General features: G+C 35.6%; 3 protein-coding genes across 6 annotated transcripts; 2 read left to right on the forward strand and 1 right to left on the reverse strand.

The window, feature by feature from the left end:
* The first annotated feature begins 420 nt into the window (after positions 1-420).
* LOC115701106 (membrane-anchored ubiquitin-fold protein 1) lies at positions 421-3,130 on the forward strand. 3 transcript variants are annotated; one of them, XM_030628804.2, is made up of 5 exons: positions 421-1,067; positions 1,478-1,774; positions 2,219-2,383; positions 2,687-2,788; positions 2,883-3,130. In XM_030628804.2, the coding sequence occupies exons 2-4, from the start codon at positions 1,642-1,644 to the stop codon at positions 2,740-2,742; spliced, it is 354 nt and encodes a 117-aa protein (XP_030484664.2). In that variant the 5' UTR covers positions 421-1,067; positions 1,478-1,641; the 3' UTR covers positions 2,743-2,788; positions 2,883-3,130. The 3 variants fall into 3 exon arrangements, with proteins under 3 accessions (XP_030484664.2, XP_060958028.1, XP_030484663.2); XM_061102045.1 differs by having other exon boundaries at positions 726-1,208; XM_030628803.2 differs by having other exon boundaries at positions 726-1,165.
* Positions 3,131-4,932: 1,802 nt separating this feature from the next.
* LOC115699097 (bZIP transcription factor 17) lies at positions 4,933-7,583 on the reverse strand. Its single transcript, XM_030626333.2, has one exon. The coding sequence runs from the start codon at positions 7,390-7,392 to the stop codon at positions 5,155-5,157; it is 2,238 nt and encodes a 745-aa protein (XP_030482193.2). The 5' UTR covers positions 7,393-7,583; the 3' UTR covers positions 4,933-5,154.
* A 2,038-nt stretch (positions 7,584-9,621) lies between these two features.
* LOC115699335 (chaperone protein ClpB3, chloroplastic) lies at positions 9,622-15,302 on the forward strand. Of its 2 annotated transcripts, none has more exons than XM_030626685.2 (10): positions 9,622-10,287; positions 10,395-10,616; positions 10,976-11,213; positions 11,466-11,661; positions 11,796-11,850; positions 11,996-12,146; positions 12,646-12,954; positions 13,373-13,638; positions 13,794-14,720; positions 14,830-15,302. In XM_030626685.2, the coding sequence occupies exons 1-10, from the start codon at positions 10,042-10,044 to the stop codon at positions 15,157-15,159; spliced, it is 2,940 nt and encodes a 979-aa protein (XP_030482545.2). In that variant the 5' UTR covers positions 9,622-10,041; the 3' UTR covers positions 15,160-15,302. The 2 variants fall into 2 exon arrangements, with proteins under 2 accessions (XP_030482545.2, XP_030482546.2); XM_030626686.2 differs by having other exon boundaries at positions 10,398-10,616.
* Positions 15,303-16,138: the final 836 nt, after the last annotated feature.

Genomic DNA, 16,138 nt, shown 5'->3' on the forward strand with positions numbered 1-16,138 from the left:
TCCTAACTCTTTTGTCATTTTGCTCATCTTTTTTTAAATTAATGATTTTATAATCATTGATTAGATGTTTACAAAATGTTATAAGCACAATTTGGGTTTGATTCTTCCAAAAATTATATAATAGAAGAATCTGAAAGGTGCTTAGACATTTCATCCACCTCTTCTCATCTAACATATTAATATTTATATAATAATATAAATGAATATATATAGAGAGAGAAAGTGGAACAAGTACATACTTCATATTAGCCACTACTTGGCATTTGGTAAAGAGTTAAATATAAATATAAACGATGAACCATGTCTTTTCACTGTGTTGACTTTGCCATATATTTAAGATTAGACATTGTAAAAAGTAAAAACAAGAAAAGAAGGCATATATTGTATGTAGTGTGATCAATTCATTTATGATCCTATTCTCTGAATATGTTATCACAATTTATTTCATATTGATTATGTTTTTGAATGTTGTGCAAGCATAGGTATAAGTACATTAGAAAAAGGTCAACTTTCTAATTTATTTTTTTCTTGGCAACTACGTCGAATACCAATTGGCAAATTTTACTTTGAAGTAATGAGATTTAATTGTATAGGATACGAAATGAGTTGATTGGTGGGTAGTGAGGGATGATGATGAGGAGGAATATAATGCTTTTGTTTATAGTATACTATTATTATTATTTATGATGAAATAATGAATGAAGAATGAATGAATGGGTTGGTAAGGTAAAAACATTGGGAAGAAGGCAAAAAAGGGTTAAACACTCTTTAAAAAGAGGGAAAATATGTCCATTTCCATAGCATTAGGAGATTTGAGGGAGAAGGCAAGAATGGAGTCATTGACCACAGATTTAGAAGACTTTGAAAACTCCGAAACAGCCTCTTCCTCTCACTTATTTATTAATATTATTTAAAATCTAATTGCATCCACTATTCTTCTTCCCTTTGGAATTTTGAACCGGCTCCCTCTTTCGCTGGTTGGTGGTGCCAAACCAGAACACACAACACATACATACATACATACATACACATATATACATACATACCCAGATCAGTTTTTGAGTCAAGTAAGCCAAAACCCAACAAAAGTTTTTATCTTTTTCTTTCTTCTGTGCTTTATGGTCCTTTTGGAGTTGACCCAGTTCAGGATTTGGCTTGATTTAAGGTTTCTATGCACACCCATATCAAAATTTTGTGTGATTATTTTGGTTAGTTAATTAAGAGTTGTCACTGTGTACATCTTTGTTTCGTTTGTTATCAATCCAATTTGATAGTCGGTGCTGCTGATGTAATTTTCACACAACACTCAATGTTTTGGTTCTTTAGGATTAAAATTCATTACAATAATATGTGTAGATATACATGACTTTTATCACTTTATTTTTATTATTATTTCATTTGCAACTTTACAAGTTCAATTTTTATGTAAACCCCACTTCAAAGAACTCAATTTTTTTACCTTTTTGTTTTTCAACAGAGTTTTGAAGAGTACAACTGAAGATTTAATGAAAACTTTTCTGTTTGAGATCTGATTGAAGTATTGGCAAAATCCAATAGAGTTAGCCAAGTGCTGCCAGATTTTTGGTTCTTGGATTCAAAGGATTATATATTAAATCTACTGAGTTTGTTGAATTGTTGAAGATGGCTGTGATTCAAGATCAGTTGGAGATCAAGTTTCGGTTAACTGATGGATCAGATATTGGTCCCAAAACTTTTCCTACAGCTACAAGTGTTGCAACCTTGAAAGAAAGTATACTTTCTCAATGGCCTAAAGGTTAGAGATGTACCCTGATACATACTGTGTTTCTTCAGAATTTACTTATCTACATATTGTTATATTTTCAGAGTTCTAACAGAAAATTACTATTACTCTGATGATTGTGTAACAACACAAGGAAGTCATATGACCCATGTATGGCTTTTCTGTATCTTTATTTTCTTGGTTTCTTTATTTTCTGTTTTTCAATCCTCACTGCTTTCTTGAGTGTATTTATCAAAGAGATCAATATGACATAGAACGTTTTTGGTAGTGAATTACACAATTGACTTAGCTTCCTATTATAGTTTTGAACATGAGACTATGTGAATGTAGTAATTAACACTTTCATCACCAAAATCATTGGATCAATTAGTGTAATGTTCTTATCTGAAATTGTGTTAGTATTACAACTTTGGCCGAGTGGAGTTAACTAAACATGAAATTTATCTGTTTCAACAGAGAAGGACAATGGTCCAAAGACAGTAAAAGATGTCAAGCTAATAAGTGGAGGGAAAATATTAGACAACAGCAGAACAGTTGCAGATTGTCGTAGCCCCTTATGCGACATCCCCGGTACAGTTACAACCATGCATGTTGTAGTTCAACCACCACCACAGGAGAAAGGTAAACATTTTTTGGCGTCTCCACTTCTACATTCCTAAGCTGCAAAAAGACTATATATCCATCATTGTTTTAAACTATGCTTTTCGGGTCTTTGGGACCTTGAGGAAAACTGGAAAAACAAGTTACTAGAAACCTTTCTTAAACGTTTTGTGATTCTTCATATTACCAACTCGAACTCCAACCAACCACTATATTAATCTAGTTACCTAACTTTCAATGCACTATAAAGGGAAAAACTAGCTTTTGCATTGGTTTATTTATGGTATTTAAAAGCTTATTGTTGTTGATTCTTTCACTTAACAGAAAAGAAAGCGACTAGCGAACTGAAGCAAAACAAGTGTGTCTGTGTCATATTATGATTGAAAATAACAGAGGAAATGGGAGTTGGATTGACATCATTTTTAGGTTGGTACATATTACATAATACATATTACAGATTGATTCTTTGCTTAATCAGTAATTTCATCTAGGATTTCTGATCAAACTTAAGCTTATGCAGATAAAGAGAGAAGTGGAGCTTGTAAAATTGGATAACCAAGTTGGATGGCTCGTGTTGGTGGGGTTCAGGATTTGTACTTTGACTGCATGCATATACAGTGATATACGTATACATAATACATATATAGGTGTTTTAATGTTGTTTTGTCAGTGGTTTTCTTTATAGCAGTTGAGTTGTATTTCATATTTCAATACCATTCTACATTATTTATTTGTATTCCATTGGATTCTACAATTTTTTTTGCTCCATTTTTTTCTTCATAATATATACATGATGCTTTAAGCGAGGAGAGATGAGAATGTGAGTTGTCGTTTGCCTTGTCATTAAGGCAGAATCAATTGTCGTTTTTTGTAGGAGAGTTTATGAGAGGAAGGAAGAAAGCTCAAACATTAGATTTGCATGTAAAAAAAAAAAAGAGTGCTATTTAACACATCTAAATGACGTGGTGTTTTATAATTAATTAGAGATATTCTTTAAAAATTATTGTTTTGATATCCAAAAAAGTACAATCACAGGTGCTTTTAACATTTCTTATAAAAGTAAGTAAAAAAAATTTATTACTAAACTTTTTTAAATATTATTACAATTGCACTTAATTTTTTAAACTCAAATTTTAGTGGTAAAATTTTTTAAATTACTAAATTCTTAGTAAATTTATAATATATAAACTGCTTATGTCAACATTTATATACAGTGGTACATTTATATTACTACACTTAATATTATAACAATTTACTACCACTTCAATAGTGAAATAATAGTTGAACGATGGTTTTTCAAGCGCCAATAAAAGCCAATGAAAAGAATCTTTTCTCCAAGCAGCCAACATGTTCTCAGTTATCTCTTCCAAAAGTTCTAACTCATATATTATATACATAATTCCATTCAGAATGGGATTTTTATTTATCATCAAGTTTTACGATCTTAAATATTTTATTTTTTCAATAGCAATTATAAAAAAAGTTAATTATAATTTTTACTGAATTTTTTTAGCTGTTAAAAATTTCTTTAAACTATTGAAATTAGAGATAGAAATTGGACGGTTAATGTACGGGGAATGCAATCCCCGCCCTCATCCCCGCTACCTATTTATACCCCCATCCCCGCACCAACCCCATCTAATAACCAACAGATTCGGGGTAGGGGAATACCCATTAGTTATGGGAAACCCATTGGGTATCCATTAAGGTAAAATAAAAAAAAAAATTAAATAATTGAAAAAAAATAAATTAAACTAATATTCTCACAAATATTTATTATGCAAGCATAACTTAGTAGAAAATAAAAACTAATTATGTCTTAAAGTTTGAAAAAACAAAACAAAAAAATCATAATCCAAGTATAGGATCATAGTCTCATACCTCTCAAGTCTCCCAACAAATTAAAAAGTAAACAAAGATGAAATTAAGAATCGAGAAGAAAAAATCTATACACATGTAATCTACAATGATCATCAGTTCACTATCTTAGATCTTCATAATTTAAGCATATGATATATAATTTTGATTATGGATGATAATTTTGATTATCAATGATATATATACTATATATATGTTAAGAATAAAAATGAAATTATATATATCTATATCGGGGTCGGATATGGTGCAGATAGTATTATCCCCATCCCCGCTTCGGGTATTGAAATTGTCTCCCACCACCGCCCCATTAACCACTAAGACGGGAAATCCCCACCCCATTAGGGGCGGGTCCCCGCGGTTACCCATCCCCGCGGTATAAATTTCCATCTCTAATTGAAATTGTTAAATTTAAGAACTTTTGTCTAATTTCATTCAATTTTACTATTTCAATGATTTCTTATGTACTAAATCATGCTCCCAAATTTTGATATCTACCAAATCATGCCCCTCAAACTTTGACATGTACTAAATCATACCCCCTAAACTTTCATTCATATCAAATTTTTTTTACTAAAATTGAATAAAAATCCTTAAATACAACAATCTTAATAATTAAGAGAGTCTTTAACGATCTTAATAGTTCAAGGAGCATGATTTGATACATGTCAAAATTCAGAAAGTAAAACTCCTAATTAACCTTATAAATATATTCATTAAAAATATATAAATAAAATATCCAAACAAAAAGTTGTTGACCAGCTCAGCCATTTTCGAATTGGAGGCCATGGGTAAGGTTAATAAGGTTAATACTTAATAGTATAAATACTATAACAGAAGCAGCTTAACTATACTATTCTCCTATGTATAAAACTGGGAGTTTGGAAGTGAATGAAACACACACTCAATTCAACTTTTTATGCCCAGGCAGTTACAAGATGAGGACCTACTCGTGGAAGAACACATGAGTAAGTAACATACTTCACGCTGTCTATAAGCACAACTACAAAGATCCTAGAAAGAGACTTTGGCTTCATCATACCATCAACATCACCACTGCCACCCTCTCGCGGATCAACAAGTACAGACACAACCATAGAAGAAACAGATCTGTTACCTTGAAACTCATCTTTCCCAGAATTTTTAGTCACATGCTCTTCTGTTATGTTATAATTGGACCCAGCAAGGGGAATTGCAACCCTGTGTAGGATCCTTCTGTTGCCGCCCTTGAGGCGTGTTGTATTCTGCCTAGAATTCTGATGATGTTTCGTTGATACATTGGAAACTGAGGATGCAGGAACTATAGCTCCTGATGCAGAAGCAGGTGACACATCAAACTGAAAGACTTCTGTACACATCCCTGAACTCAACAATGGCCCTGCAAGACCCTCACGGAACCACTGTTGTAGTCTTCCATCAGCTGCATTTGACTGTAAACGGTCCTTTCTAGTATTAGTACTAGCACCAGAACCAAGAGCCTTGTGGCGTTCTGTAGGATTTCTGTATATAGGAGCATGTCCCCCTCGGTTACCAGCTTCAGGAGCAGTGTATGGAGCCAGATCTTTAGAGATGGCCAAACTAGTCTCCCTATTACTCTTTTCCGAATGAGCAAGTGATGCCTTAGTTTTTTCGCTAGCTAAGACAGAGTGTATTATCAAGTTCCCATCAATCTTGACTAGCTTATCATTTCTTGGAACGTACAAGGAAGCAGCAAGAGGTTCACTTTCATTTCGCAGACGAACAAATTCACCATAACCTGGTTTAGACTGAGAGCCTCTTTCTTGGTGCACAAACTCTACCGTTTCTCTAAAACCATCAGATTTTGCACCTGATATTCCTACTCCTTTATTTTCTCCAGATCCATTCATATGTGAATCAATTGATAAAAACTGGTAATCGGGCCCAACAGGAGCTTTGTCCCTTAAACCACCGAAGCTAACATCCACCACAGGAACTAATCCACCAAATAGCAAGATGAAAAACAACAAACCCAAAAAACTAATGCTAGCCACCTTCTTAGCTCTACCCTCAGTCTTCTTCTCTGATTTTTTCACCTTAGGGGTTGACACTGTGTGTTGGGGTTTCAATCTAGGAATGGGAACCAAAGGGACCTGAGACCCTTGTGGTTTCAAAACATATGGCGGACCTGGCATCCAAGGATAACCCATGGGTGCCATTGGAGGATGCGGGTACATCCCCGGAGGAGGTGGCGGGCACATTCCACCACCACCACCCAATTGCTGCCTCAAAGAGGCGTTCTCTGCCATAATATAAGATATTTTACTATTCAAATCGGTTATGGTAGAATGCATATTCCTAACCTTGTCTTCCAGCTCCTCAACGTAATGCTTCTTCCTCTGCCTAGAGAGCTGTGCGCTTTCCCTATTCCTAATCAGCCTAGCCTTCTTCTTGTCGTCCTCTTCATTAACGGGAGTCAAATTAGACTGCGAATGTGATTGAGAATTCTCCACCAGCGTTGACGACCTCCTAAATTTGGAGGTTCTCGACTCCCCATTCCCTTCTTCAGTTTCCTTTTTCCTCTTTGACATGCAATTTTTCTCAGTCTCCAACTTCACCTTCAGATTACTAAAACCATTATCCGAATTCACAGGCGAATTCACGCCTTCTGAAACAGCAGAACCGCAATTCCCTGAGCCGTGAGATGAAGCCGGCCCACCGGATAACTCATGATCATCAGGAGACGCAACAGACATAGCTCCAGCAACATCATAGCTACCAGACTCTGACGATTGACAATTGAGATAACCTGCAACATCATAATCCTTACCCCCAGAAACAGTAGAGGTATCCGAATCCGTAGACGCTGACTTCGAACCTACAGCAGCTTCCGAAGTAGTCGGGTTGACCCCTCGATCCGTATCCAAGCCGGGGGCTTTATCAAACCCATCCGTAGTTAGAAAATCGTCGGTATCAGAAGGCAGGTAAAGATCTTCGATGTCGTCAAAAGTCAGTTCATACTCACAATTATCCGGAAACCCTAACCCTAGATCTGAGAAGAAATTGTCGGAAGGTGCATTGTCTGAGGAAGAGAAAAACTGATGATCGAAGGGTGGGATGGGAAGAGAGTCGATGTCGGCCGAGAAATGACCGTCGGTGGGGTGCATCGGTAGGTCAGCGACCACCGGGTCAACCATCGTCCACTCTTTCTAGGCCTTACCACAAGAGAGAGAAAGATGAAATGACAAAGTCACCCTTTTTGGATCAGAAACAAAGGAAACGATTTCCTTTGCGTGCTTTTTTTTTACCTTTTTCCCTTTGCTGGTTTTGATTTGAACTGAGAAGGGATGAAGAACTTCTTTTTCTTCTTGTTTGGGTTTGTTTCGTGGACTTGGGCTTTTTTTTACTATAGGGCCAATCCTTTTAAAACAAGATATAGGCCCAATCCTTCGTAGAGAAAAAAGACAAAAACAAAAAAAAATTACATAAAGTACCATTTTTTATAAAATAAATTACATTTTTACGTTTATAGAATTTTTTTTTACAATTTTACAGTTTTCTATAGAAACAACATAAAAACTACATAAAAATAACATCAAAACAACAACAAAAAATAATATACATATAACAAAAAAATCAACAACAAATTAATAAGAGTACAACATAAAAAGATCGTATTTTCAGTAAATAAAATCAAAAATATTTAAAATTTCGTGAAATGTATTTTTTTGTTTATTATTTTTGTGTATTTGTGAAATAATTCAAAAAAAAAAAAAAAACTCACCCATTTTCTCTCAAAAGTGAACGTGGCAAAACTTCAGATTTTTTAATATTTTTACGGAAATTTGTGGCAAAAGTTGTCAAAAAATTCAGTTTGATACAGATAAGTTCTCAACCTCGAAAAATAACAGTAATTGTCCTCAAGGTCATGCTTTTTAGTTGTCTGTTAGTCCTAATTTTAACTGAGCCGTTTACTTTTTTAAAATTACCATGTGTCGAAATATTATTAGTCCAAATTATTATTTTAATTTTAAAAAATAAAATAAAAATAAATAAATCAATAAATTATTTACAAATAATTTCTTTTATCTTTTACGTTCTTTTCTTTTTCGTCTTCTTCTTCTTCTCACTGCCATAAACAACCAACCAGCACCACCATTGTCTTCTTCTTATCTTCGTTCCACAACAAACCCTTTAACTCTTTGTGTACAACCGAGTACAAATTCGAAAGAAGGTAATCATGAGCATTAGGGCTGTTGAACCCATCATAAATCCCAACAAAAACTCAGTCGTGCTCCTCCGAAACGACAACGTGTACTCGATCTTCCCCTGCTTTTCCATGTGCCCAATGAAGATTCTGAGATTCGGATGAATCATCGTCCTCCAAACTACCTTCGCTGCTCAAATTGATGTTACTCCCCGTCAAGTTCTCATTGTGCTTCTTCGGGTTGAGAATCCAGTTCGGATCTTTGATTAAGATGACCCCTTTGATCGGAGCCACGATCGAGTTATGACCACGATAAATCGTCTTTGAAATTGCTCGACGGAGGACCCAAATCAGCTTCCCTTTCCTTGATTTGGGTCGAAAAGCGAAACCCCCTTGGGAGAAGCTTCTCTTAAACTTATCAGAATCATCTTTTTCCATTGGCCCGGAGAGAATCCCATGGTTGAGTGGGCCAGACATGGCATGTTTGGGACTCGTCTTCAAGCTTGGGAGAAAAAAAATGGATAGAGTGAAATCGGGAGAGAGAGGATGAAGGAGATGGAATTAGGGTTAGGGTTATTAGTTTTAGGTTATTTTGGGAGTGAGAAGAAGAAAAAGACGAAGAAGAAAAGAAAGAAAAAGAAAAAAAAATTATTTTTAAATAATTTATTTATTTATTTTTATTTTTTAAAATTAAAATAATAATTTGGACTAATAATATTTCGACATGTGACAATTTTAAAATAATAAATAGTTTAGTTAAACATAAGACTAAGGGACAAATAAAAAATGAATAATTAGATAAGGCACCATTTTTTGTAAAATATTTACATTTTTACGTTCAAAGAATGTTTTTTTTACATTTTTACGGTTTTTCAAAAAATAACACGAAAACAACATAAAATCAACAAGAAAACAACATAAAAGTAACATGAAAATAACAACAAAAAATAACATACATATAACAAAAAATTAACAACAAATGAACAAAATTTCAACATAAAAAGACCGTATTTTATGTAAATAAAATCAAAAAAAATCGTAAAAATGTTTAAAATTCCGTGAAACCGTATTTTTATTGTTTTTTTGTTGTGCATTTGTAAAATTAACCTAATAAAAAATATGAATTACCGTTATTTTTATTATATATTCTAATCATATAATTTAATTTAAAATCATCGGTTAGAGATATTATCGTGTAAATCTAGGACACGTGTACGAACATAAAGAAACTGATGAGAACCAACCAAGGGATGAGAGCTGAGGTGAGCCCAGCCCAACCCAAACCACCAGACTCCCGACGTTTCACGAACACTCTCCACTCTTCTTTCTTTTGTTTCTTTTCTCTCTATTCACAACACAAACCTCTGTATTTTTATGGTGTAATTGTTGGGCTTCATTTTCAAAACCAAATCACCAACAAAGAACACTAAACAAAAACAATACTCAAACAAAGTTTTACTGTGAGTTTTCTAAATTCTCACGCAAAGCTAAACAAGTCTCTTCCTGTACTTGATTATTACTATTTTCCTCTTTTTTCCAAAATTCTAGGCAACTGTAAATAATCACACTTTCTACATATATATAATTGCAACTGGAAAAATTTTGAGTGGAGTGGACGGAGGAGTAGAGAGCTGTAAAAATGGCTTCCACCACTTCCTTTGCTTCTGGAGTCAGTTTTCATCTCTCTTCCAACCGTTGTAGTAAAACTGCTTTCTTTGCTCGGCCGCAGCTTTCTTTGATCTTTCCTCCGAAACCCAATTCGTTTCGGGCCTTAAAGTCGCTGCAATTGAAGCGAAATGGTGCTTTCTCGAATGGGTTTCAAAGATTTGGTCGGAGTTCGAGGCGGCTTGTTGTTCGTTGTGATGCTTCGACTGGAACTGGAAGGGTATGTACGTTATGTGTATTGCTTTATATACCATTTTCTTCTTCTTCATAAGTTATTTTGGGTTTTCAATTTTACTGAATTTGTTTTTGGTTTGAGAACAATGGCAGCAGATTACACAACAAGAGTTCACTGAAATGGCTTGGCAAGCCATTGTTTCTTGTCCAGAAGTGGCGAAAGAGAACAAGCATCAGATAGTGGAGACCGAACATCTAATGAAGGCCCTTTTGGAGCAGAAGAATGGTCTTGCCCGTAGGATTTTCTCAAAAGTTGGGGTCGACAATACTCGTCTTCTTGAGACCACTGATAAATTCATCCAACGCCAGCCCAAGGTAGCCATTAATGCGTTTTGAGTTAATCCTTTCAGATTTATTTATAGCCATTCATATTTGTGTTGATACTTACATTTTTCAATCACTCGAAATTGATGTAAGAACCTGATTAGTTAGTTTTGAGTTAATCCTTTCAGGTTTATTTATAACCATTCATATTTGTGTTGATACTTACATTTTTCAATCACTCTAAATTGATGTAAGAACCTGATTAGTTAGTTTTGAGTTAATCCTTTCAGGTTTATTGATAACCATTCATATTTGTGTTGATACTTACATTTTTCAATCACTCTAAATTGAAGTAAGAACATGATTAGTTAAAGCTTTGTTTGTTTGTGTTATGTGTACAATCCATTTAGGTTCTGGGTGAGTCTGCGGGTTCAATGTTAGGTCGTGATTTGGAGGCCTTAATTCAACGTGCCAGAGATTACAAGAAAGAGTATGGTGACTCATTTGTGTCTGTGGAGCATTTGGTTCTTGGTTTTATTCAAGACCAACGGTTTGGGAAGCAATTGCTGAAAGATTTTCAGGTGTCTACTCAAAGTTTGAAAACTGCAATTGAGTCCATAAGGGGTCGCCAAACAGTAATCGACCAAGGTAGTAATTTGATCTTTCACTACTTTTATGGCAATCTAATGCAGCTGCATAACCATCTTACCTGGCTTACTAGATGCTTCTTAATGTATAATTCTCAATGTTTAACTCTTGTGACTGAGCATTGCATAAACACTTCCTGACTTTATTCTATTCATTTATTTGTGTGTACGTTGTTAGGTTGTGTTATTTGTTTCCTAGTTGTAAGGAATGAGCTTTTCTTTTTTATTTTTAATAATTTTATATTTTTTGCAGATCCTGAAGGGAAGTATGAAGCATTGGAAAAGTATGGAAAAGACTTGACGGCCATGGCTAAAGCAGGAAAACTTGATCCTGTAATAGGAAGAGATGACGAAATACGCAGGTGCATTCAGATTCTCTCTAGAAGAACAAAGAACAATCCTGTTCTCATTGGTGAGCCAGGTGTTGGTAAAACAGCTATTTCTGAAGGGTAAGTTACTCCATTTTATTCTGAAGGTGTAGTTGAATTATCTAATGATTGTTTGGGACTTCAAACTTTGTTTTGCTAAGTTTGGTTTGGTTTCTCCAATTTTTACTTTGATTCTGACTATATCTTTTCTACAGGCTAGCTCAAAGAATTGTGCAAGGTGATGTGCCACAAGCTTTAATGAACCGTAAGGTGTGTGCTATACTAGCTAAAGAATGTCTGTCCTTTACTATTTACGTTTGTTTATGGTTGCCCTTGTTAGGTTCATTGCCATGTTGTGGTCATACAATTTTAATTGAATTTTTGGTGTTGATCCAACTCTGCTTTCTCTTTGCAGCTTATATCCCTTGACATGGGTGCACTAATTGCTGGAGCAAAATACAGGGGTGAATTTGAAGATAGGCTAAAGGCGGTTCTCAAGGAAGTAACAGATTCAGAGGGCCAGATTGTTCTTTTTATTGATGAGATCCACACAGTTGTTGGTGCAGGTATGATTTGCCTTGTCTCTCTTATTTTGATGAAATGAATTACAATTTTAAAGAATAATTTGTGTACTGGGACCATTCCATTGTTTAGTTTGTCAAATGAATGAAATGATAATAATTCTAATAGAATACGATTCCATTATTCAGTAGAAATAAGTTTCCAATCCTCCACCATTAGACATCTTTCTCCATTCCTAAAGTAACTAAAAATTAAATACACTTACTTTCTAACCTTTTTGTTTTACGTTCTCAAATTAAAGTGCAAGGTCTGTGAAAGGAGATATTGTTTTTGTCAATACAACACTTGTTTTATTTTATTCTTACATCAAACCAAATAACACAATTTTCATTTCAATATCGATTCCAAATTTTTTCCTGAAATTCCAAATATTATTCCCTTTTCATTTCTTATTCCATTTCGTTAATATATTTAATTTATTTCACCAAATCGAAAGCAACTCTAGTTATATGTTTGGTGTTAAGCTGTCATTTTCTGTTTCAGGTGCCACAAATGGTGCAATGGATGCGGGCAATCTCTTGAAGCCTATGCTTGGACGAGGGGAATTGCGGTGCATTGGTGCAACAACACTAGATGAATATCGGAAGTACATTGAGAAGGATCCTGCATTGGAGCGTCGTTTCCAGCAAGTTTATGTAGATCAACCTACAGTTGAAGATACAATATCAATCCTCAGGGGATTACGTGAGAGATATGAGTTGCATCATGGAGTCCGAATATCTGATGGTGCCCTTGTTGAAGCTGCTATTCTATCAGATCGCTATATCAGTGGGAGATTTTTACCTGACAAAGGTAACACAGTCCACTAGAGCAGTCAATTATTATTTTTGTTACCTTTACTAGAATTGATCCAACTCAAGAAGATTAAGTTCAAGAGTACCAACAAAATGAGGTGTTTGGGGACATGGCAAATTTGCTCATTTTAGAACTTTAAGCAGAAGACACTTAAAATTTATTTGTTCTTTCAGCTACTTAAATTTATATGATTTTTTGGTAGTTGTTTGAGATTTATAGCTTCACCAATAGTGATAGCTCAAACATCAAGCATGGGGTTTGCTCCCATATGGTTTGAGGTTCAAGTCCCTGATGGGTACTTACATAGCAATTGTTATAGTTTCTTGGTTGGGTTAGGCGGGAATTAATTTTACAAAAAGATTTATTGCCTCACATCTACATGGCAAGGAATGCTAATATACATTTGTGCTTGCAGCTATTGACTTAGTTGATGAAGCGGCTGCTAAACTGAAAATGGAGATTACTTCGAAACCCACTGCTCTTGATGAGATCAATCGTTCAGTGCTGAAACTTGAGATGGAACGGTTATCTCTTACGAACGATACAGATAAAGCTTCTAAAGACAGGTTGAGTCGCCTTGATGCTGAGTTGTCTCTCTTGAAAGAGAAACAAGCTCAGTTGACTCAGCAATGGGAGCATGAAAAGTCTGTGATGACCGGGCTTCAGTCAATCAAAGAAGAGGTATTTAAATGTTCTTACTGTCATGAATCTTAAGTTTGTTCCATTGGTTACATTTCATTATTAATATTAGTACAGAGTGATTATGTTTTTTCTATTCAAATTGGAAGATACAAAGTTTTGGAGTTTGAATTAACCATCCATTTTCTCTTGTGCAGATCGACAGGGTAAACCTTGAAATCCAGCAGGCCGAACGGGAGTATGATCTTAACCGTGCAGCTGAACTGAAGTATGGGAGTCTGAACTCACTGCAGCGCCAACTTGCAGCTGCAGAAAAAGAGTTGGATGAGTATATGAAATCAGGGAAGTCTATGCTCAGAGAGGAAGTTACTGGAAATGATATTGCTGAAATAGTCAGTAAATGGACCGGTATTCCTGTTTCCAAGCTTCAACAGTCTGAGAGGGAAAAGCTGCTTCACTTGGAGGAAGAGCTGCATAAACGTGTGGTTGGTCAGAACCCTGCAGTAACTGCCGTTGCTGAGGCCATCCAACGATCACGAGCAGGTCTATCAGATCCTCACAGGCCAATTGCTAGTTTCATGTTTATGGGGCCAACTGGTGTTGGGAAGACAGAGCTAGCTAAGGCCCTTGCTTCTTACATGTTCAATACAGAAGAAGCACTTGTGAGAATTGACATGAGTGAATACATGGAAAAACATGCTGTGTCAAGATTGATTGGTGCGCCACCTGGTTATGTAGGGTACGAGGAAGGAGGACAGCTGACAGAGACTGTTCGCCGGAGGCCTTACGCAGTTATTTTGTTTGATGAGATTGAGAAGGCACATTCTGATGTCTTCAATGTCTTCCTTCAAATATTAGATGATGGCAGAGTAACTGACTCGCAGGGTCGCACCGTGAGTTTCACAAACACTGTCATCATCATGACATCCAATGTTGGTTCACAGTACATTCTCAACACAGATGATGAGACCTCACCAAAGGAGTTGGCCTATGAAACCATAAAGCAACGCGTAATGGAAGCTGCGAGATCAGTCTTTCGCCCTGAGTTTATGAACCGTGTGGATGAGTACATAGTATTCCAACCCCTGGACCGCGAACAGATCAACAGCATTGTGCGCTTACAGGTAAATCTTCTCCTCATAGACCAGAAATTTACTTGCTATATTTTTATCTTATGCTGTGGAAATTCTTGAACCCTCTGCTAACTAAGATTCACTACGGTTGTTATTGCAGTTGGCACGAGTGCAAAAGAGGATTGCAGATCGCAAAATGAAGATCACAGTAAGCGATGCAGCTATCGAGCTTCTCGGTAGCCTTGGCTATGATCCTAACTATGGTGCCAGGCCGGTGAAGCGAGTGATCCAGCAGTATGTTGAGAATGAACTTGCCAAAGGCATACTGAGAGGAGATTTTAAGGAAGAAGACAGCGTGGCTATCGACACAGAAGTGACGGCCTTCACCAATGGCCAGCTCCCCCAGCACAAGCTAGTCTTCCAGAGGCAAGAGCCTGAAACTGAGCCTCAAGCTTCAGAAGGCCAAGAGGCTTTGTCAGGAACCGTATGATTGTCTTTGAATTTCACATCTTCACAATAAAATAGCTTTTAACCTAAATTTTGGAACGTATAACAATGCTTCAATAGAAATTCGTTGAGCTAAGATGTCTTTATTATTGTCAATAAAAATAAATAAATATATAATTCAAATCAGTGATTGATTCTTACTTTAATTCATCGTTGACTTCATTTAAAATATATGTCAATACCATTCTGAAACCACAACTCATGCTTTTCTCTGGTGTAATGGGGCAAAAAGAGTATGGAGGCTTGCGCTTGCTGCTATGGCAATATATCACAAATGAGCTGCAAGAATTATTTGATTGATGTATCTGAAATCCTCTCAAAGCAAGATTTGAAGTTTTCTTTACTGTTTTATAGATCTAGTCTGAGAGGAATGCTGAGGTTCACAATAAAGTTGCAAAACTAGCTAGAATTTTTCTTGATTTTGCTACTTCTTCACCATCAATCCGACCACAATCAGGTGGGCTTGAACAAAAATGCTGCTTTATTGAAAGGAGCTGCTGGAATTGGTGCAATTGTAATGAACAGTTTAGGTAGCATTGTTGTTGCTCTTTCTAAACTGATTCCAAGAACTTTTAAATGCGAGAAGATGGAAGCTTTAGTTATATTTTGAGCCTGAGTTTGCAATGGTTAGATGATGTTCATTTTAGGTGCATTTTATCGAGACTGATTCGCTTAGTGGGAATATGAAGAATTTTACTGATGTGATCTCTAGTCAGTAGTTGACTGTTCATTGCTTACCAACAGATAAATCTATGCTTGTGAACAATCAACTTATGCCAAACGTTTGCACCATAATCAATTTTTCCAGCTTGAACAAAGAATAAGTAGAAAGATTTAGCTTTAAACTTACCATGTTTCCCAACATTATTTAGAGCTTTTTCATCAACGGAGTTTTTAAGTTTCGAAAGCTTCTTAAAATACCAACTCAGTATTATACTTAAACGACATCGACTAAAAAGTTT

The sequence above is a fragment of the Cannabis sativa genome, chromosome 8, assembly GCF_029168945.1.
Source record: "Cannabis sativa cultivar Pink pepper isolate KNU-18-1 chromosome 8, ASM2916894v1, whole genome shotgun sequence".
NCBI lineage: Eukaryota > Viridiplantae > Streptophyta > Magnoliopsida > Rosales > Cannabaceae > Cannabis > Cannabis sativa.